Below are 21934 nucleotides of genomic sequence, written 5' to 3' on the forward strand. Positions count from 1 at the left end.
GGCAGCGGTGTGCCGGTGCTCACACGCACGCACGCACGCACACCCACACTTGGTGTTTCAGGCTTCCTCCTCCTCCGGCCTCTCCCCAGTGCATTCAGATGCTCATCCTCAGGCAGAGCACTTGCTGTTTGGCCTCCCTGGCAGGATGCTGCCTCCTGCATCTCGGTGAACCCCTAGAGATCACTGGGGGCTTTCAGTGATGGGGGCTTTCAGTGATGGGGGCTAAGACCTGGCTTGAGGATACAGGGATGCGGAGGAGGCTGCTAGCAGAACTTCCCTGGTCCAGACCACTTCTACTCTGATGCCAGGGGGTGCACTTGAAATTTACCCCTGCCGGGTGACATCAGCCTGTGTTCTTCAGGTAAAATGGGACCACCTGAAGTCTCACCTGTGCACTCCCACCCTCTCCTCCAGGTGGTCCTGGCTGTGTGGAGAACTGCTTTTCTTACTCTCTGTGGAGGTGCCCTTCCCACTCTCTTCTGTGGAGATTTTTTTTCCCTTTTCACTTAAGCTTTCTTTGTGGTGAATCTCTCTTGTTGCTAATGCCTCTCTTCAGACCATCTTGTCTAATTCTTTTTGAAATGCTTTGACATTGCTCTCCTTTCTAACCTCTCTTCCTCTTACCTCTCTTTTCACAAGCTTTACACCCGAGTGCCAACCACTCTGTGCGCCTGAACCAACAGCAGATGTTGCCCGTGGACACCGCATTCCTTGTTCCTGGACCCCGAGGCATCCTTAGCATCGTTCTCCACACAGCACAGCACGTAATCACAACCAGTTCAGAGCTGGCATGCAGCGTGAAAGCTGTTTCCTGCCCCTTACCACTAGTCATCTACCATTCAGATAAACTCCTAATAATTCTTCATTTTTACCTTCTTTCTATCTTTTTAGTTAATTCTCCCAGTTATCCTATAATCCCTAAGTCCTAGTCATAGTTGGAAATAAAATAGGCAGTAACTGGGTAGTAATTCTATATCTGGGGATTTTAGTCCTCAGGCTAATGTGAAGTCTTATGCTGGTGCTGGTTTAATTGAGAGCCGATCTGTAACCCCTCCGTAAGGTCTTTAAGCCCTAGGACCAGTCACGTACTCCTGAATTATCCTTCTCTGGCATCAGAGATCAGAGGCAAGACAGCTGACAGGAAAGGAAGGAGTTCCCCTTAGGCAGCTGTGTCCATGACTCTGTGCCTTTGAGGAAAGGTCAGAAGGGGACAGGGGCCCTTTGTTACCATAATTTAACCCATGAGTGAAATGAAGAGCCAAACTGGTATAATGGAAAAAAACAAGAAACTTAAACCGAGGATTTTTTTTTTTTTTTTTAAAGTTTTAACTCTGCTACTTAAGAGTTAATGTGGCTTTGGGCAAGTCACTTAATTTCTCAGATTGCCACAACTGTGAAATGAGCACAGTAATGATTACATCATCCATCTTATGGTTTTGTTTTGTTTTGTTTTTTAGAGAATCAAATGAGAGAGTATATGATAGTAATATTTTCTGGCATTTTATGAATTCCGGACTTTATTCACTCACCCATTCGGTCAACACGTATCTGTGGAGTGTCCTCTTGCAGAAGGCTCTGAGGCCTGTGCCCAACCCTGTGCTGCCCAACTCCATTCTGGGAGCAGCCCTAGGACGACAGAGCCCAGGAGTGGCAAAGCTTCCATCACAGCCAGAGCCGAGAGAGAGGACTGGCTTATCAGGAAGAGAGAACAAACCCATTTCCTGTGAATTTCTTAGCTTCCCCTGCACACATGTTCTCCAACCTGGGTCCCCACCTCCCCGCCACCTTTGAGAGCAGCCGTAGTATCACTGCATGTATGTTGTCAGTGTAGCCCACAGAGCTGCCCATTTATGCTTGTGTTGGTTCACTGCTGCTTATTGTTCCAAGGAGACAGTGCTGGTTTGCGCTGGCAGGATGGGCCGACCCTGGCCCTTGGCTTTGTGAGTTCCACAAACAGAAGCCATGACTCTTCTTACTCAGCTCCCCAGCTCTGATTCCCATCAGACACTTCCTTAAGGTCTTCTGTGCTGTGACCCTGAATTAGAACAGGCCATTAAGGATCGCTGTCGACATTTTAAAAAAATATTCCTAGCTTCCTTTATCCTTGTTTTTAGTCAGGGTTCTCCAGAGAAGAAGAACCAATCTCTCTCCCCCCGCCTCTCTCCCTCTCTCTCTCTCTCTCTCTCTCTCTCTCTCTCTCTCTCTCTCTTTCTCTCTCTTTCTCTCTACATATATATATAAAATGCATGTATGTATATATACACACACACATAATTATGTAAACACATATAATTTTATGGAGAACATACATATGACTATATATATATACATATGTCTCTATACACTTATATAATTATATATACACACGTAATTTTATGGAGAACATATATATAATTATACACACACATACACACATATGGGGAGAGAGAGAGAGAAAAAGTAGTAGAGAAAGGAAAAAAGAAAGGGAGAGAAAGATTTATTTTAAAGAATTGGCTCACACGATTGTGGAGGCTGGTAAGTCCAAAATCCATAGGGCTAGCCAGCAGGCTGGCGATTCATGAGTCCCACTAGGGAACCAGCAAACCAACCATTCTCCTGAGTTCGATATCTGGGTGTTTTGGAGGTTGGTGTCCTGCGAATTGGGGAGTGTTTAGAATTTCCAACAGCACAGTAAGACCGAGTCCCTCCTGCTGAGGATCTCTTAGTCTGATGGAGAAGGTGGACTGCATTTACATGTTAGCCATAAAGCAAGTCAGTCAGACCCACAAGTTGCCTAATAGAGGTATAAACAGATTTTAATGGGAGCTCAGGTGAACAGTGATTCATTTCAGTTTCAGGGGATTGAGAAAGACTCAGGGTTGAGCCTTGAAGAATGTGTGTGGGACAACCTTTATCTCTAATTTTTTGAGTCCTCACATCCCTTTCTCAGACCTTCAACAGCGAAGTTCAGCTCTCTACATCGTGTACTTAGACCTAAGCCCAGTGCAGTTTCTTGGACGGTGCAGATAATTCCATAGTGAGTTCAGTCAGGTCCTGAAATTAGGATGAGGTAGCAAGAGAGAGACAATCACCCAGTGGCTGTATTTCCCTGGGAGGGGAAAGGAGTCTGCAGCTGAAAGCTGGGTCTGAAGATACCCGCCAGACAGAGTGTGAATCTGCCTTTGCTGGGAGAGGCAGAGAGACAGCTCCACATGGTGGTATAGTTGGAAAAGGAGAACTAACTTGAGCTTGAAATCCAACTGCTTTATGCCGTTAAGTGTTGTGTATTTTACTTTGCCAGTTGGACAAGAAAATTATTGAAAGACAGCTTAAACCTAAAAGGTACTAAGCAACTTGAGTACCTAAATAGGAGATGACTAAGGAATACCTTACAGCTTTAGGCCAAAGTCATATTAACCCTTTCTGTTTTCTACTGGATACAGGCAGAAATTCACACCTCACAAGAATTTCCCCTGGTATTCTGGTGAAATCTTCCAATGGCTTTGGCAATGCTAATCCCAGTAGGCCTGGCACAGGTGCCCAGACAAATGTGTGGAGTTAGCTCAGGGCATCATGGCAGCAACTGCCCCAAACAGCCAGGGTTCCAATTCTCTATTTAGCAATGGTCAATATTTACCAAAAGAGGACTCAATTCCATGGTGCATCTTCTCCCAAGGACATGCTTAGAACTCTTAACCTACCCCACTCCTCTCCTCAGTCTGTTCTTTGCACACACAGCCATATGCTTAAATAAAATCCTAGGTTCATTTTCGAAGCTAAGAGAAAAGGGAAGGACCACACTGTGTGTTAAGCAGGTACAACTGTAGATTCAGTGAGCCAGAACAGACTTTAAGAAGCCTTTTGCCCAGGAAGACGAGGGGGAGGATTGATTAGCTTGCTTGAAATCACTGGAACCTTTAAAGAACATGATGCAAGATGGTTCCTTTAAAATGAAAAAGAATCAAGAGAGCAAATGAGTTCCTTGGCTCCTTTTTTTGTGTGTGTAGAAGAGTTTAGGGATTTCTACCCTGATCTTGTTTTTAGACTTTCAACCATTTTTGGAATCTGGTAATAGTCCCAGGAACTAGAGAACAGTGAGTCTGTCCTGCAAATGGGACAAAATGTTCAAATCTAAATAAAGGACTATCACTTAATACTGAGGGAGAAAAAGGTAAGCCAAAGGAAAAAACAAAACTTGCTGAGGCAGAAACAGCATGTTTTTTTCTTTAGGGAAAATCGTGCTTAATTTTTGGTGACTGCGCTCCTTTTCTACTTACAAATATTGAAAAGGCATCACAGAGTAAGACTCAGGCTGCAGCGTGACACTTAAGCCCCCCTCTCAGCCCTACCTCCCACTCTAGACCCAGCAACCCTGCCATTTCCTCAGCTACTCTTGCACTGGTTTTTGGAATGGCGCTCCGTCCACCTGTAACAACCTCCTTTCCGTTCTCTTCCCCAGAAAGTTCCCACCTCCCTTGGGTTAATAAATTCCTTCTCAGTTTTCAAGATTCAAGTATCTTCTCCTCTAAGAATCTTTTCTTGACCCCCTCGACCCCCCAAGTCTGGAGTGGGGTCCCCTCTTCCCGGCTCCCTACCATCCCGAGTTTACTTCTCTAGGCCTCTCCTGCCACCGTCTCTTTGCCCTTCACCTCTGTGACCACCACACTGCTGCACAAAGGGCCTGGCACAGGCTAGGCCTTCGGTGAATGTCTAGGGAGAGGCAGACTCCCAGATAAGATGTGATTGAAGTCTAGAAGATCAGAAAGGGCATGCCGAAGGTGAACAAAGATTTCTTCACCAGATTATGACATAGTAAAAATTTTGAGGAAGTAAACAAGAAAGGATGAAGCAACATCTTGGGATATAAACAGGCTGAAAATACAAATAGATTCAGGAAGGGTTTAGAAAAATTGATGGACATCAGAAGCATAAAGCATTTTTAGAGGAAACTCTGGAACGTTTGAAGGGAGACGCCAGTGGAAGTGGCTCCACGTCCTACCAGACACCTCACAGGACACTGTCAGAGAGGGTGGGCAGATGACATGGGTAGTCATTACTGCTTTTAGGACTACGTAGTTCCCAGGTGTGTGGAGGGGAAAGTGGGAACCACTGTGGGTCCCACGGCCTTCAGACTGTGCCCCTGCCTCTCCCACCTAGAATTCTGTTTGTAAAGGCCACGCTGAAGGGTTCACGTCCATTGTTCCTCTGAACGCCTCCGTCTTCTCTCCTCTCTCTCTTCCTGTACAGACCGCCAGCCTGCCAAAGGCCATGCCAGGAACCAGCTCTGGCTCTGATGAGTCCAGACCACCGGGATTCACATTAATTTTCCCATTGCTAAGTTTCTAGTTTATATTTGGTTGATCAGAGAAATATGTGTGATGTGGGTTGCTGGCAAGTAAATCTTTTTTTTTTCCTTCTCTCTTTCCCCAGTGTATGTTTTCAAACCATTTTATTCCTTCATCTAGTCCAAGAGAAACTCCCCAGTTCTGCTAGCCAGCCCTACTTCACAGCAGCACTGGAGTCAAATAAATGGGATGGTCTACAGACATCTTCTCTGTTCATCTGGCTGCCAGACTCAGTGGAGAAACGGCTCCCATCCTTGATTTGTTTTCAAGGATTAATAACATTTCTCATTCTCATATGTCTTTTTAAAAATATATATATATTTTTTTTAATTGGTTCAAGCCAAGGAATTCCTGAAGCATGAGGCCAGTTTAGTGCAAATCATTTAATGACATTGCAAACTAGGTTCTTTTTATTTTCCTCCTTCTTCCTCTCGCACCCCTCCTTTTATGCCCTCTCTCCTGCCCTGCCCACCTCCAGTCTTGACTCTGATCTTCTGCCCTCCTCCCTCTGGCTCTTTCATCCTCAGCTTTCTCCCACTGCTCCAATCTAGGTGCACACCCACCCTTAACTCAAAAGAAAAGAAAGAAACACACGATTTAACAACTACTGTGTTTGGCATCTGCCAAGGTTTTTTTCTCCCCCATAGAAACTGTTTTTATTTAAATAAAAGAGAGCATGCCTTGCTTTCATCAGAAAGTGTGTGTGAGAAATTTCATGTCACGTTTCCATGGCTGTCAGGAGAGAGCTTTGGAGCCAAAATTATGCAATTGAACAGGCAGAAAAAAAATCCTGAAGAGAGCAAATGTATTTGTCCACTCTTCCAGCCTGCAAAGGGAGGGTTACTCACTCCGCCAACCCCCTTTCTAAGTTGCTCTGGAGATCGAGGTAACCTAACTTAGGTTGGAATGCTGGTGAAGGTGGCAGGGACTACGCCTGGGGACACCACTCTTATGAATTGTTGTACCCTGCCTTGTGTGTTGTTTTAACTGTCTTTTCTATTAGAGTAAAGCTCCTGTGGTTAGGAACTATGTCTTTATCTTCTTGGTACCTTTGCAGCTTCTGGCTGGCTGAGTGAATGAATCAATGGTGTCTGGAGGGATGGTATTGTGCCAGATGCCGACTGCAGAATATGCAGATTTTGCCCAGTCTTGTGGGCTGCAGTTGGGTTTGACTTCAGTGGTCTGTGTGCCAGGGCTATGGACTAGTAATAGGCTTGGTCACCACCCAGAATGCGTGGCGTCTGAGAGGCCTGCCCATCCCACAGTAAACCCCGTCCACTCACCAGGACCCAGGCAGTCCCACCTCTAACAGGAGCACCGTCAGGATCCAGCCTCCACTCCGCTTCTGCAGTCCATCACCATGGTTTTCCACTTGTAGCGCACTTCCTTTCAGAGGCTTGACCTTGGGGTCATGCCAGGCCGTGGCTCCTCAGGTGACTTGGAGATCAAGTCGTGCTGTGATTCTCTGCCCATCCGTGAAGCTGTTCAGAGCACTGGGGAGCCCCTGCATTGTAAGAGCCCACACAGGGAGGCAAGGCCTAGGACCCTTTACCTGCTCAGACACCACCTCCAAGTCCATCTGTAGAGCGGTGAGCCCCGGGCTCTTAGTTCTACTTCCTTTGCACCTTTGCTGCCTTTCAAAACATGCAGGGATGGGCCACAGGGTCAGCATGTCACTGGGGGACTCCATTAGGCAAGCTCTTTCTACGCTTTGTAACACTGGCCGTAGATGCAGCAAGCCAGCACAGGGGCAAGTTGAGGCCTGGCAGCCAGGAGAGTTGGGGGGTAGAATGATCGGTCAGCCTAGAAACTTGCCGACGGCCACGAGGCTGCTGAGCCACCCCGGCAGCGTTGCCAAGTGAGCCCAGTGCAGTCGCCCCACGATCTGGTGGATCCCATCCAAGCCTCGGCAGATGAGTGCGGGCTTGTCCTGTGCTCCCTGAGAACAGGCAGGAGGGTAGGACGGGACTGACTAGGTACGAGAAATGCCTGGATGAGAAATGCCTGGATGCTTAGAAAGCCGGAATGTTTTTAATCACTCAGCAGCGCTCGGGGAGATGGGGATGTTGGTAAATCCAGGCAGCCTCCACCTGAAGGCACCGTCTTACCTGACTTCTTTCTTAAACAGAAGCGAACTTTAATTTTCAGCCTAAGGGAGGACTCGGGGAGAAGACGATCAAATAAGGAAACTCCTTGAAAGTAAAAGTTAGGTTTATTGATTACACTGGGGGCATTTTGCTGAGGCACAGTGTACCACGTAACGGGACAGGTAAAGTCTATAAAAATTGGAGGATGAGCCTACAATTAAGATTTGACAATTTTGTGTTATGAGAATGAACAAACATACACTAAATATTGTCATTTAATTCATAGATCTACTGAGCCTTTTATTCATAAAGGAAGGATCCAGGCTAGAAGGTGGAGAGAAAGAAATTCAAAAGGGGCCCAAGATGAAACTTGTCAATATGTAGTTTCGCATATGATCCTGGTGATGGCAGCCACACCCCGACATGCCTCTGAAAGTTTATTTTCCTTCTTTTTTCCCCATAGCCAAGAAGGTAGGAGCCTGATGTACCCTGTAAATGTGAAGAGGAAACTCAGAGCATATTGCATGTTTTGTGTCTGAACAGATCCCTGTAATCTGTGTATCCAAGGCTCCTACGGAAGTGATATATCAGAAGATATATGTTCCATTAAGAAATGGAGTGCTTAGAAGGCAAGGAACTGGGCAGGGTTCCATATGGAGCCTGAGATGTTATGGGCTTTCTCAGAAAGAACGAAGTTCTGTGACTAATAAAGAAGGTCCATAAACCCAGAGATGGCCTCAAAGACCAGGGCTTCTGACCTGTTGAGAGCTGAGAAACAGGAGTGAGCCTACTGGCATTTGATTAGTGCCAACAAGTTATTAAAATAGTTGGAAGAATACACAAAGAGGGGATGCAAAAGAAGGGTCTGAGGGAAGGTAAGAGGATTGAAGCTGCAAAAACATTCCTCTAATGGATTTCTCAAACACACCAGCCAACAGGCAAGGGCAGGTGTCCTGTCAAACCGTTTCCCCCAGGAAACCTGATCCATCATTCTGCAGCGAGGCCTGAGGCCTGCGAACCCCATTTGTAACTGAAGGGCCTGCCCCCTATTCCCAGCGAGGCACTCTGAGCACCCCAGGGACTCGCCAGGAAACTGGCTTTGCAGACAAAGGGGCCTGAGAACAGGCTGCTTTCCTTCATATGCAGCCAACTAGATCTCCCTGCATCTGCCTCTCATCTGGTGGCTGATTAGGCTGTTATTGATCACAAAGCCTCTGCCCCTGCCTGGCCTCCTTCCTGCCCAAAACTGCTAGAAAAGGGGGTGCTCTGATTTTCAGATCGTCCATCACTTCATTACTCTGCCTTTGATCCCTTTTTAGTGAAACTCAACTTTTGCTCCAGCAGCCAAATTGGGAGCATTTGTCTAGTGAAGCAACAGCTAAATCTTAAGCTTTGGGGGGACAGGGCCAAGGACCCAACTGCTGCTTATTTGTTTTGAAGCCAGGAGGCTCGCCTGCCAGTCGGCCCTTGTGGGGAGCTGGAAGCCCAGCTGGGGTGTCCTGGGTCCTGCCCACATGGGCTGTCGTGCACATGTTGGCATCAGAACAGAGGGGCCGTCTGCCGCATGGCTGACCAGTGCCCCCGCTGTTGCACACACAGCCTGCTGTCTCCAAGGCAGCAGTGGATTGTCAGAGCATGCAGAAGGCACCAAGAGGGGCTTAAGGGCGAGTGCACAGTGTTATCTAGTGTTGGGGCAGTGAGGTGGGTACGTGGAGGACAGCGTGCTCCGTGCACGGATAAGACCTCAATTACAATGGGGCAGAAGCCAAGGGCTAAGCTGGAGATGGCGTTCTGATCCCAGACTCCTTTCAGTTGCTCACATCTTTCTTGCAAAATGATCTGTTAGGCTTAAGTACGTTCTTGCTTGAGGCAGATTTTCTTAGAATGAGGTAAAGGAGGAGGGTGAAACAAAAACTCAGAAACTCTTGGTGGAGTAGTTTTTAGATTTATTAGAGTGTGCATGAGTGTGCTTCTCAGTGACTGAGGAATTTTTCCAGGTGCCCCTGAGCTCACGATCGCTCACAGCTCACTTCGTGGGGAGCCTCCTGACTTGGCAGGTAGGGCACACCCTGTGCTGAGGAGGGTTAAGACCTTTGCATTGCTGAAGTGCCTTGCTTGGGAAAGCAGATAGCAACATCCAGCTAGAACACACCGAGCACAGGCAGCCCACCCTTCCCACAGTCCATACCTTCCTCCTCTCTGGGAGAAAACACATCCGCTCTCTTGGCTGAGAGGCTCAGCCAGGACTGGGCTACATATTTTGTGGGGCTCAGTGCAAAGTGAAAGTCTTCCAAGCGCAGGGCCTGGCACAGCTGCACAGTGTGCATGCCCACGAAGCTGGCCTTGGGCACAGCCTTCCAAACTAGTCACTCAACAAGGACTAAATGAGCATGGTGCATCCTGAAGACGGTGCAGTGGGGCTTGGGGCGGGGGCATGGAGTGCAAAATTAATAGGTTGCCCGCGAGGAATTTGCAATTTAGTTTGGGTTGGATATCATCAACACAAAATTAAATAATGATGAGATAATTCTTTAAAAGCCCAGAAGGCCCTGCACCCACCCAAAGGAAGGAGTCCATGAGAGAGCTCACCTTGACCCCCAGGAACCACTGGTTCAGCCTGGAAAGCAAAATGGGGCCATAGAGATGAATCAGGCATTCTGTCATTGTTTTTGCCACACTACTCGGTCAACAGCATGTATTTCTTCTAGTGTATTTTTCATTTCGGTTATTCTTCAACTGATTGGTTGTTCTTTATATTTTCTAATTCTTAGTTAAAAACGTCTTGTAACTTCTTGCTCTATGCATCCATTCTTTTCCCAAGTTCTTGGATCATCTTTATGATCATTACTCAGAACTCTTTCTCTGGTAGATTGCCTATCTCCACGTCACTCAGTTGTTCTTCTGGGGTTTTATCTTGTTCCTTTATCTGGAACATATTCCTCTGTCATGTCATTTTGTCTAAACTTCTATTTGTATTTTTGTGTATGTGGAAGGTTAGTTATGTTTCTCAGCCTTGGAGAAGTGACCCTCAGTAGGGGATGTCCTATGTATCCCAGCAGTACACTCCCCTCTCGTCACCTGGTGGCCAGGGACTAGCTGGTCCCAGGGTAGGTCCAGACCTGTGTTTTTGGACTCAGTTCTGCAGGCTATGTGACTGTTTTTCTTGCTTCTGGTGTCTGCCCCCCCGGTGGGTGAGGCTGGTCTAGAGGCTTGTGCAGGCTTCCTGGTGGGAGGTGCCAGTGCCTGCCCACTGGTGCGTGGAATTGGGTCTTGGCCATCTGGTGGGCGGGGCTGTGTCAAGGAGCGTGTTTAGAGGTGGCTGTGTGCTCAGGAAGTCTTTAAGTAGCCTGTCTGTTGATGGGTGGGACTGTGTCCCTGGCCCCGTTGGTTGTTTGGCTGAGGCGTGCCAGCCCTGGAGCCTGCAGGCTGTTGGGTGGGGTCAGGTCTTGGTGCTAATGACCCGAGCAAGATGTCAGCCTTCAGATGAGTAATCCCGATACGTTCGCTGCCAGCTTTTATGTCCCAAGAAAGAGCCACAGCCACCCCCAGGAGACCCTCCAAGACCAGCAGGTAGGTCTGGCCAAGGCTCCTATGAAGTCACTGCTTTTGCCCTGGGTCCCAGTGCACACAAGACCTTGTGTGTGTCCTCTAAGAGTGGATCTCTGTTTCCCCCAGTCCTGTGGAGCTCCTGCGATCAAGCCCCACTGACCTTCAAAGCCAAATGTTCTGGGGTCTCCTCCTCTCGATGCCAGACCCCCAAGCTGGGGAGCCTGACATGGGGCTCAGAACTCTCTCTTGTTCCCATGGGAGAACTTCTGTGATATAATTATTCTCCAGTTTGTGGGTTGCCCACCTGGGGATATGGGATTTGATTATATCTCAAGTGGGCCCCTACTACCGTCTTGTTGTGGTTCCTTCTTTGTCTCTGGATGTAGAATATGTTTTTTTGGTAGGTTCCAGTCTTTTCTACTGATGGCTGTTCAGCAGTTAGTTGTGATTTTGGTGTGCTCGTGGGAGGAGGTGAGCTCAAGGTCTTCTACTCTGCCACCTTGTCCCGACCAACAGCATGTATTTCTTATTCCACATTTATTACACCTATTTTACCTCTTTCCTGTGACCCTGGAAGTAATCACTCAAGAAACATTCTATTTTCAAAATATCCAAACTTAGATAAAGGTTGACCACACTTGGATAAAAGGTTCATAGAAAATTTGTTGTGCTAAGCCCTTGGGCTCATACTATAGACCCAACTCAAGTATGAAATTTGAGTTCACAGGCAACATGCATGGGCATCTTGTACCTGACTTGAGTGGCCCAGCTCCAAGATAGTCACTCATTGGTCATTCAGCATTCACTGAGCATCTACTTGCGCCAGGCACTGGTTAGGTTCAGAGGACACATAGATGAAGAAGACTTGGTCCCTGCCCCTAAAAAGTTCACAATTGAATATTGGAATCAAGGGGACAGTGATCCTTTCATAGAAATAAAAGGGCTTTCCTGCCCTGCTCTGGCTTGGCTTGACTAAGAACTTCTTGAAAGTTCCATTAAATGGGAAACCTCTTGACCTCACTGAGTGCCTTGATCACTGAGCTCTCCTCTGGTGACAGTAGTTTGTTTTTGGTAATTAGCTCATGTCTTCTGTGAGAAACCTGATTCCCACCGCTCCTTTTGCCTTGTCTGGGAACCAACCACACAGGCAGGTGGAGTCTTGCCGTGAACTGCAGTTACACTGCAATGGTATCAGTTCTCAGGAGCCGATCAGAATGTGGTGTGGTCAGCACTCAGAGATGGTGCCTCCAGGGCTTTCTAAGTACCTTTATGGAGAGAGTGTCTGGGTAAATATTTTCATCTCTCTTATCTTATTCTCTATTAGTTTTATTTCCTCTCTTAAATTAAATTCAGCCACAATCCTGAAAACCAAATTTGGAATGTGGTTTCGTTGCACAAATGGCCCATTTTGTTCAGCAACAGCAGTGACTTGGCTCAAAGAGAGTTTTGTTGTTTGGACCGTTGGATTGTTTAGGAAACATCCTGCTTTTGTTCCAGATGGACCTCCATCCTCTCCAGTTTAAATCCCAGTCTTCCTGCCACTGAGCTAAGTCAGGAGAGACTGCAGCCTGGTGTCAGGACCCTCAGCTTGCCCGCATTCCACTGCCATTAAGCCACACTGGGGACATCCCTCTTTGCCTTAGAAAATCCTTCAGGCATCCACAGATCCCCATCCTCAGCCCTGAGAAAGAATTAGCCGTGACATGACATGTAGTCGGCTCTCTGAATCTGCAGGTGGAAAATCCGAGGATACGGCAGGCCGACTGTAATCGTTTTCCAGCATAATTTTATATAAGGAACTGGAGCATCCGCCGATTTTAGTATCCACTGGGGCACCTGGAACCAATCTCCGAGGATACTGGGGAGGACTGCATAGCTCCTGGGTAGCAGGAATCAGCCTGCTGGTTGTAACCACGGTTAGCAATTGAGCAGAATCTCGGGCCTTTCACTTTTCACTGTGGATGTCTGAGGAGAAGGCGATTCTTGATTGAACTGGAAAACAGACATAAGCATTCTCTATCGTTGTTCCTTTCAGTCTCTATGAGCTGTGCCGGGACATCTGTGCCTTGACTATGACCCATTTCCAGCCAGGCTCAGTGGGGCCCATCCAGTGGGGCCGATGGGCCTAGCCAACTTGCCCCCCATGTCAGTGTAACAGAAGAGGCTGGTCTGCGTCACAGGCACCACTTCATGGAATTCTGTACACCCCGCCCCCTCAGCTTATACACACCCAGCTGAGCTCCCCATGCAGTGACGCGGGCCACACATTCCCTCCTGTAGACTCCTCTAGACACCAAAAGGTTGCAGGAAGGACTCGGAGCACCCCCAGAACACCCCCAGTGTGTGAGCTTCTTGCAGCTGTTGACTGTGACTAAAGACACTGAGGCACAAGCCCACCCTGAAATGTTGTACTGTCTGCCTCTCTCCTCCATCGAGGCCCAACCGGCCCCTCCCCTTCTCTCCACAGATCTCCAGGACTTCAAGTTAGACGTGCAGCACGTGATTGAAGTGGATGAGGGGAACACGGCGGTCATCGCCTGTCACCTTCCTGAGAGCCACCCAAAAGCCCAGGTCCGATACAGCGTCAAACACGAGTGGCTGGAGGCCTCCAGAGGTGAGTGAACAAGCAGGAGCCCAGCGGCCGGGGCCAGGAGAGAAGCTGGCCGCCTCTGCAGCGCTTCCCAAACCCCCGTCACCACGCCGGCAGCCCCCTCCCCACGCTCGTCAGCTGTCTTCTGCCCTGATATTTAGCCCTGCGGGATCCTGAAGGGATTGGCCTCCGTTGTGGAGGTCCCCTGAACCTGTCGTGAGGAATCTCTTCATCCTTTGAGGCCCTGGCAGATGCTGCTGAGCTGCTGCCGTTGGACGAGGGCTCAGACCCTCCCTGTGCAAGCTCCCCGCCACCAGGCACACACAGGAGGGCTGCCTGACGCACCAGACATCCCTGGAGCGGTGGGGTTCCCTGGGGGGAGACGGGCCTCTTCCCCGCACAGCAGAGCAGTCTTTAATGGAACTTGAACTATTCCCTCTCCCCACCTTCCTGGTGACGCAACCGTCTCAACAGTCACAGCTTCCTGCTAAGTGGACATGACAGCTGGTCCAGGGGCGACCAAGCTTTCGTCCACAGAGTGCCAGCGGGGAGAGAAGCTCTCTCTCAAGGCCAAGTCGTCAGCTTCTTTCCACAACTGACCTGCACTCAAGGCCAAGTAGACCCTATGGCTGGACCCGACACTTCAAAATGTGTACCTTTTAAAATGTCCTAGAGATTTTAAAATATCTTTGTTAACTTTCTGGTTATGAAAGGGGAGTATATGTTTACTATAGAAAATACAAAAAACTTTTTTTTTAAGGGTAAAAAGCCTAATCCTGCTGCTCAGAAATAACCGGAGACTGAGAAGAGTATGAATGTCTACTGTCCCTAGCAGAAGCCTGGCAGTAGCCCCTGCCCATCCCACGAGAGTCAAGGGCTTTTTCCTTTCCATCTGGCATTTGCCTAAGCAGCTCACACCTGGGGTGGCCCAGTGACAGGCAGGCACCAGACTCAATGAGCCTGGACTGCAGGGACATCCAGATTGCCAAGGGCAGGCCACCAGGAAGCTCAAAGCTGTGACCAGTGCTTTGCCTGCCAGGAAGCTAAACACCAGCCCAGTCACCAGGTGTACTGTGAGTGGCTGTGAATCTGTCTCCTGTGGGAAGAAGCTGAACTCAGCCCTGGGACCCCACCCCCATGGCACCCCTGGTCCAGAAGCAGACAGAGCCTAGCAGGCCAGTGACGCAGGGGGAAGGGCTTCAGTGGTATTCATGGAGAGGGTGGGGCTTGGGGGTTAGAATATCCCTCCCTGGCTGCAGAAATTCAACAGTGAGATGGCTCAGAGCTGTGACCATGACAGAGACTGATGGGAAATTCTAAAGTCAATTCCCTCCTTCCTGGTGGCTTGCAGGAATGATCAGCTCATCTCCCATGTATGCAGCACGGGCCTCTCAGTCCTTACAAATGGCTCCGAGGCAGCACACATCATGCAGTTTTACAAATGAGGAAACAGGATCTGAGAGGTTAATTAACTTGCCCAAGATCACACAGTTAGTATGCAGCAGATCCAGAGCTTGAGTCCAGGTCTGGCGGATCCCAAATCCTGCCTCCTTTCCATGGCACCCAAGCTCCCTTAAAAGTTATGAAATGCTCTTCCACAGACCTGTGTATGAACTTGGGATGGTGGTGGGGTGTCAGCCAGCCAGTTTGCTAGCTGGTTGGTTAGTGTCACTCCCGACACTGCCGCCCCACGAGGTGTGAGGTTTTATGGGGAGAATAGCATTTTCAGTTTGGGCTTGTTGGAATTCAGGTATACAACTTCTGACTTGTGCCCTACCTGCCCCTAACCTTTGCGGGAGCTGCTGAGTGCAGTATTCTGGACCCCAATTCATCCCTGTCCTCTCTTCAGATAACTACCTGATCATGCCATCGGGGAACCTCCAGATTGTGAACGCCAGCCAGGAGGACGAGGGGATGTACAAGTGCGCTGCCTACAACCCAGTGACGCAGGAAGTGAAAACCTCGGGCTCCAGTGACAGGCTGCGCGTGCGCCGTAAGGGGAGGGTCTCATTGATGGAGGGGGGCTGGGGCCGGAGGAGCATCCGGCATGTGTTGTGTTGATGCTATGCTCCACTGCTGTCTCATTTCTTCCTCATGGCAGCTCTCTGTAGGAGGACCTTGGTTCCCCTAAGGAAACCAGAGCCCAAGAGAATTAGTATCTTGCCCCACGTGACATAGGTCCTAAGCCCCTGAAGAGCTGTTTGCTTCCAAATCCACAGTCTCCAGGCTGCCCCCTGGGGCTGGGCCACCTGAGGCAGGGCGGAGGGGAGCCTCTGCGCCCAGTCCTGGTCCTACACGCTGTCCTTCCTCTCCTTGCCCCTCCAGGCTCCACTGCCGAGGCTGCCCGCATCATCTACCCGCCAGAGGCCCAGACCATCGTTGTCACCAAAGGCCAGAGTCTCATCCTGGAGTGTGTGGCCAGTGGGATCCCACCCCCGAGGGTCACCTGGGCCAAGGACGGGTCCAGTGTCGCCAGCTACAACAAGACACGTTTCCTGCTGAGCAACCTTCTCATCGACACCACCAATGAGGAGGACTCCGGGACCTACCGCTGCATGGCTGACAACGGGGTTGGGGATCCCGGGGCCGCGGTCATCCTCTACAACGTCCAGGTGTTCGGTGAGTGTCTTCTGTAGGCCTTCTTCTCCTCGGCCTTCTCTTATCTGCACGGCCTCTCTAGAAGCGCATAAGCTGAGGCTCAGACAGGGTCACGTGCCTTGTGAGAGGTCACGTGCCAAGGGAGTGATGGAGGAGAACTGAGAGAGTAGGAGGCCTTGGATCCCAGGGGCCAGGGTGTAGGGGCCTGGTAGCCCTTCCCTGTCAAGACTTTGATGGAGGAGACATGGGACCTTTTCTCTCCTCTACCAACGTCATGGGGAAGGAGGGAGCCTTGCCCAACAGCAGTCCCCTCCCCAGCCTGTCTGGGCCTGGACGGAAGGGCTCAGCCTCTCTTACCTCTGCTCTGGTTTCCTGGCAGAACCCCCCGAGGTCACCATGGAGCTGTCCCAGCTGGTCATCCCTTGGGGCCAGAGCGCCAAGCTCACCTGTGAGGTGCGAGGGAACCCCCCGCCCTCCGTGCTGTGGCTAAGGAACGCCGTGCCCCTCACCTCCAGCCAGCGCCTCCGACTGTCCCGTAGGGCCCTGCGGGTGGTCAGTGTAGGGCCCGAGGATGAAGGCGTCTACCAGTGCATGGCCGAGAATGAAGTCGGGAGCGCCCACGCTGTGGTCCAGCTGAGGACCGCCAGGCCGGGTGAGTGCAGCCCAAGGGTCTGAGATTCCAGCTGAACATTTATAGAATCCTTTTCTCAAATGGAATCCAGCTTAAAACACCAGTATATAAAATAAATAAAAGTGGCTTTTAGTTGTAAGTTTAAATTTACATTGACTTCCTAATAAGTCAGAAGTGCAGATTTTCAGTAGTGCAGATGACCCATTTAAATACTGTATTTAAAAGAAAAAAAATCTTTTAAATTAGTTTGCAGAACCTGTGGTTTCCTAGAGTTCCGTGGAACCCAGCTGGACAGCCACCGGTCTAGCACAAAGAAAAGCACCTCCGTCTTTCTTAGTTTGATTCATTTCAGTTGACATCTGCATGGATTGAGCAGTTAGTTGCTATTTGCTCAGCACTGGGCTAGGCAATGAGGGGGACGCAGAGACCCTACCCTCAGGAACTTTCCTAGGGAGGAAATAAAACTTACCAAAGAATCAACTGGAGAAAAATACAGCAAGGAGTAATGCTGATTCATCTTTATCAGGAGCCAACCTCCTGCGCAGGAGGTCAGGGAGCAGAAACTAGTGTTGGCGGAGTCTGTGGACGCTTCCTGAAGGAGGAGCGGCCCCTCCTGCCTCTGAGAGTCTCAGACGTATTTACATTCACAGTTCACATCTCCAGGTCCCCGCAGTGGAGCAGGGAGAGGCCCACACTGTCCCATGGTGTGGATCCCACAGTGAAGGGGACACGTCCCCACACCCGCACAGATGTGAGAAAGAGGACGCAGGTTCCTGCACCTCAGGAGCAAATTGAGATGGTTCACTCAGACGCACCTGGTGCAGACACAGGAAAACAAGCCGGCGGCGAGAAGCCCGGGCAGGGGGCATCCGGCTGCCTTTCCCTCCTGGCCAGGCTGGGGCACAGCCCTCTATCCCCACGGAGCCCTGCTGTGTGTCCAGTGGACTGATGGTCCCCTCATGTCCTGAGCCAGGGGCTCTTCCTGCCCTGGCAGCCCTTCCCTCTGACTTCTCCCTGTTTTCTCCGTGGAGACAGCAGCTCAGCAGGTGGCCAGGGGACTAACTGCTCTTCCTTACCTTCTCCTTCCTGCTCTGTCCTCCAGGCACCACCCTGAGGCCATGGCAGGATGCTAAGCCGGGCACTACCACACCTCCTGTGCCCGCCCCCGGACCCGGAAGCCCTGCCCAGATGCCGAAGGGCCACCCAGGGCCCCTGAGGCCGCCGGCGTCGGCGCAGTCAGCCCCCTTGCCGTGCCTGGGAGAGCAGGGGCAGGCGGCTCCCGCCGAGGCGCCCGTCATCCTCAGCTCGCCCCGCACCTCCAAGACTGACTCGTACGAGCTGGTGTGGCGGCCTCGGCACGAGGGCAGCGGCTGGGCACCGATCCTCTACTATGTGGTGAAACACCGCAAGGTATGGTGTCTGGCATTACGCGTACCTCTCGCTGAGGCTGGGCGGGGGCCTCCTCCGCCCGCCGGCCATCTCCCCTTGAGCTCCTGAAGCCTGGATGAGTCTCCCCTGCTGATCGTGACCTTCTGATCCCTCCGGCGTGCTTTACCCCCACCTCCCGGGAAGCTGGTTGTGAGATGGGCATCTGGGGCCCTGCGAGGCCCGGGAAGAAGCCGCGGGTGCGCTTCCAGGTCTGAGCCTCGCGCACCAGCTTCTAGTCCCGAGGGGAGTTCACAGGCTCTCTAATGACCACCCCCGTCCTCCCCTCTGCCGTTGGCTGTTGATGTTTTGTTTTCTTTTTAATCTAAGTAAGCTCTGCTGGTGCATACCTGCAGGAACCCGGGCGTGGCAAGCTAGCTCTAGAGCCAGGAAAACAAATATCTGTGAGCAAGTGTTTTCTCTGAGGGCTGCAAAATACTGCCTCAGTTCTCAGGATTCCTCCTGGCTCAGGTTTGACAAGCAGGCCTTTGAGCTAAAAGCACATCGTGTTGTTCAGACCTCAGCTATTTCTCCTTGGCAGAAGGAAGTCTGTCCAGGTGGATGTGTTGGGAGCTGTCAGGGAGGGATCCGGGGACAGAGCTGGGCCGGCCCACCCTCTTAGACACTCTGCCCTCCGAGGCAGGACGCGGCCCCCAGGCTGCCACCCCGTTCAAGGCTGCACTCTCACCTGCTGTGACCCCTCAGGGGAGAAGGACATGAAATTCCCCTTAAGAAAGTATCCTTGAAAACATTTCTGTTTATCCCAGGTGCGTGCTGGTTTTTTTTCTAAGGCCATTAGACGGTAGAAAATTATTGTTCTTAATCTATTTTTAAAAATCTTATTTGATAAGTAATAATGTATCATAAACGCCAGGTTTTATTATGCATTTCTTTAGTTGTTGCTAACAAAAGTGCCATGTGCACTTGGTAGAAAATACGGAAAATATAGGAATGCGGAACGAAAAGCATTTATCAACTTGCCTCCCTCTCCAAAAAGAAACAAAACCAGCGAAACTCAGTGAAAGGTGCCGCCTAGGCAGAAGCTGTGCCCCTGCTCTGGACCCCAACAGCCCCGTCGTTCTGGTCTTCCTCTTAACACGCTCTCCGACGAGACCTCCGGTCAGGACAGGTCCACAGAGGCACCTAAGGCAAAGCCTCCTCCTAGGTGGGGGTTGAGAGGGGGCAGTTTCTAATTAACCCTCGGCCTGCTGGCCTCTTCATAGGCAGCCAGCAAAGGGGGTGGATGAGCTTTTAACAAAAAGCAGTGTTGTTCAGCCCAGGTTATGGGGCAGGGCTGGTCCTAATCCTTATTTCACCGTGTAACTGGACACCTCCATCACAGAGTTGGAGACAAAGATCAGGGCAGGCCAAATGCTCGTGGTCCCCAGGAGGCAAGAACCAGCATGAGAGCAAGAATAATATTTTTCGGGCCAATAGGTGGCCATGAAACGGCCTCACCAAGAGGCAGGCTGGCAAAGGCCACACGAGGTGATCCGGAAACGCGAGGCTGAGGCCACATTCACCCTCTCAGTATGCATGACAGTGACTAATTACCGTTCCGTTCCATTTCTTATTTTCATTTCTGAGCCCAGTGGAAGTGAGGCCAGCGCTAGAAGGCAGAGAGAGAAAAGGGGCACAGGGGAAGTGAGAGGACAGTGCCCCGCTGGGTCTGGCTCCTGTTAGGTTCTGGCCCGTGGGGCACTTGGAGCTGTTAGGTGGACATTGCCAAGGCACAATTATGTCTTGAAAGCAGTTTCATTCTTGAGGGACTAACATGTCTTCAAGATCATCACACAAGAAAGGATTTTGAAAGCAAAAATCAGCATTTGGGTTGTGTTTTTTCAGCCCCTCCCCTCTTGCTGGAGACTGGAGTCATTCAACTCATTTTCACTTTTTCACATGCATGAAGCCAGCTTTCATTTCCTGGTGCATCTGCAGACCCTGGGCTACTGTGTTTGGGTTTCCAGCACCACTGGGGATTCTCAGTTCGTAAAAACTTCTCCCTTTGGAACAAGTCCTGGAAGCCTGACATGAATGAGCCCAGACCATCCCTGTCCCTTGAATAGTAGGTTTTGTTCTATTTTGGAATATTCTGCTTGGGGATAAGAGCTTTTCCTACCAGCTGTTTAATTCCTTCAGCAAACCACAGCTTCAGGCCCTGGCAGGCTCTCGGAGATGTGCAGTTAGCAGTGAAGTCTGTGTCCTGAAAGGTGGGTGGGTAAGATGAAGCAACCTCTCAGCAATGCCTGTCCGGAAGCCTGGAACTCCTTTTTTTTTTTTCTTTAAAGAGCCAGGAATTTGAAGCCATTAAAGATTAATCTCCAATGGTTACAGTTCATCCACGGTTTTTAAGTTCTAAGCAAGGCCTGAGGGCAGGAGCAGAAAAAGGAGGATTGAAATCCTCACTGAGCGGAGGAAGAGGGGGGGCGGCATGTACTTGTTGGGAACCTACTGTGTGCCAGCTTCAATGCTCGACACGTCACGTAAATCATCGGATTTAAACTTCAGAGTAACCTGAGAGGTTTTATTTGCTTCATTTTAGAAAAGAAAAGCTTAGGGATCAGAAAGATTAGGGAACTCGCTCAGGGTTACACAGCTGGTAACCTGTGTGTGGTAAGAGACACAATCCAGATTTGAACCCAGGGTTTTCTGGCTCCCAGACTTCCTTTCTAGGGTAGGTTACGATTATGAGCTTGATCTCTGGAGTCAAGTCAAGGTTTCTGCGCTCACTGGCAATGTGGTCTTAGACAAATCACTCATCTCTCTAAGCCTTAGTCTCCGCATTTGTGAGGTGGGAACAATATTAACACCCATCTCTTGGGCTGTTGTCGTGGAAGCGCGTTATGGTGCATACAACGTGCTTAGTCGCTGATTTGCCAGCACATAGTAAGCGCTCAAAAAAGTGTGTCCATTTCTATGATGCTGCTGCTTTTATCATTCTCATCATCATCTCATTGGAATATAAACTAAAGGTACTGTGTTTGTTTGGTTTAAATAGATCAAGGAGAAAGAAAGTTAAATAGGGAGGTTTTTACACTTGATCTTAGCCAAAAGGCCGAGAAGCCATAGGGAGGTTTTTAGAAAGAGAGAGAAGGTCTTTGGAGAAACTCTCAGCAATGTCGGCTGGGCATTTTGACCCTCCCCACGGAGTTTTCTTTGATGAGATCATTAGATGAGGGATCAGGGAGCCTGACTTTATTGTCCCAGCGAGGATGGATGTCCCAGAGCCAGCGGGAACGGTCTGCCTTCTGTAGGGCCACCTCTCCCCAACCTGGCCCATTCTCCCTCCCTTTCTTTTGTCCTCTTGGGCTCATTTCTGCTTTCCTTGCAACCTACAGCCCACCTGTAGCTCCAGGCCAAGATGCCGGTCCTTATACCAGCCACCTTCTCCAGCAGGTCACAAACTCCTCTGACGACTGGACCATCTCTGGCATTCCAGCCAGCCAGCACCGCCTGACCCTCACCAGACTCGACCCTGGGAGCTTGTATGAAGTGGAGATGGCAGCCTACAACTGTGCAGGCGAAGGCCAGACGGCCATGGTCACCTTCCGAACTGGTAAGGGTCCAGTGTTGCCCCCAGCTTGGGGTTTCCATGGGCCTGAGCAGTCCTACCAGGCCAGGTGGGAGTCCTGCTCACCTTGCCCCAGCTTTTCACCTTGAACTTTATCTTCCTTTCAGCTCCTGCCTCCCCTGGTCTGCATGCCTAGGCTGAGGTCCCACCTCCCATCAG

The 21934-nt window shown here is 50.2% G+C and overlaps 1 protein-coding gene and 1 long non-coding RNA gene across 16 annotated transcripts in view; one reads left to right on the top strand and one right to left on the bottom strand.

Annotated features, from left to right (window-relative positions):
* The window catches only part of BOC (BOC cell adhesion associated, oncogene regulated), a 266285-nt gene that overhangs the window by 229368 nt on the left and 14983 nt on the right, over window positions 1-21934 (top strand). For 13 of the 15 annotated variants that reach the window (XM_061194176.1, XM_061194172.1, XM_061194186.1 and 10 more), the window contains 6 exons: window positions 13428-13574; window positions 15400-15543; window positions 15876-16169; window positions 16528-16800; window positions 17882-18189; window positions 21598-21760. In XM_061194176.1, coding sequence (XP_061050159.1) covers window positions 13428-13574; window positions 15400-15543; window positions 15876-16169; window positions 16528-16800; window positions 17882-18189; window positions 21598-21760 — 1329 coding nt within the window. The remainder of the gene's footprint in view (window positions 1-13427; window positions 13575-15399; window positions 15544-15875; window positions 16170-16527; window positions 16801-17881; window positions 18190-21597; window positions 21761-21934) is intronic. The other 2 variants (XM_061194183.1, XM_061194185.1) reach the window with 2 other exon arrangements.
* On the bottom strand, window positions 12766-16847 carry LOC133093928 (uncharacterized). Its single transcript, XR_009701336.1, has 3 exons — window positions 16658-16847; window positions 16100-16226; window positions 12766-12952 (listed from the first exon to the last, which is right to left on the bottom strand). It is a non-coding gene; the product is annotated as an uncharacterized LOC133093928 (long non-coding RNA).

The sequence above is a fragment of the Eubalaena glacialis genome, chromosome 6 (genome assembly GCF_028564815.1).
Source record: "Eubalaena glacialis isolate mEubGla1 chromosome 6, mEubGla1.1.hap2.+ XY, whole genome shotgun sequence".
NCBI lineage: Eukaryota > Metazoa > Chordata > Mammalia > Artiodactyla > Balaenidae > Eubalaena > Eubalaena glacialis.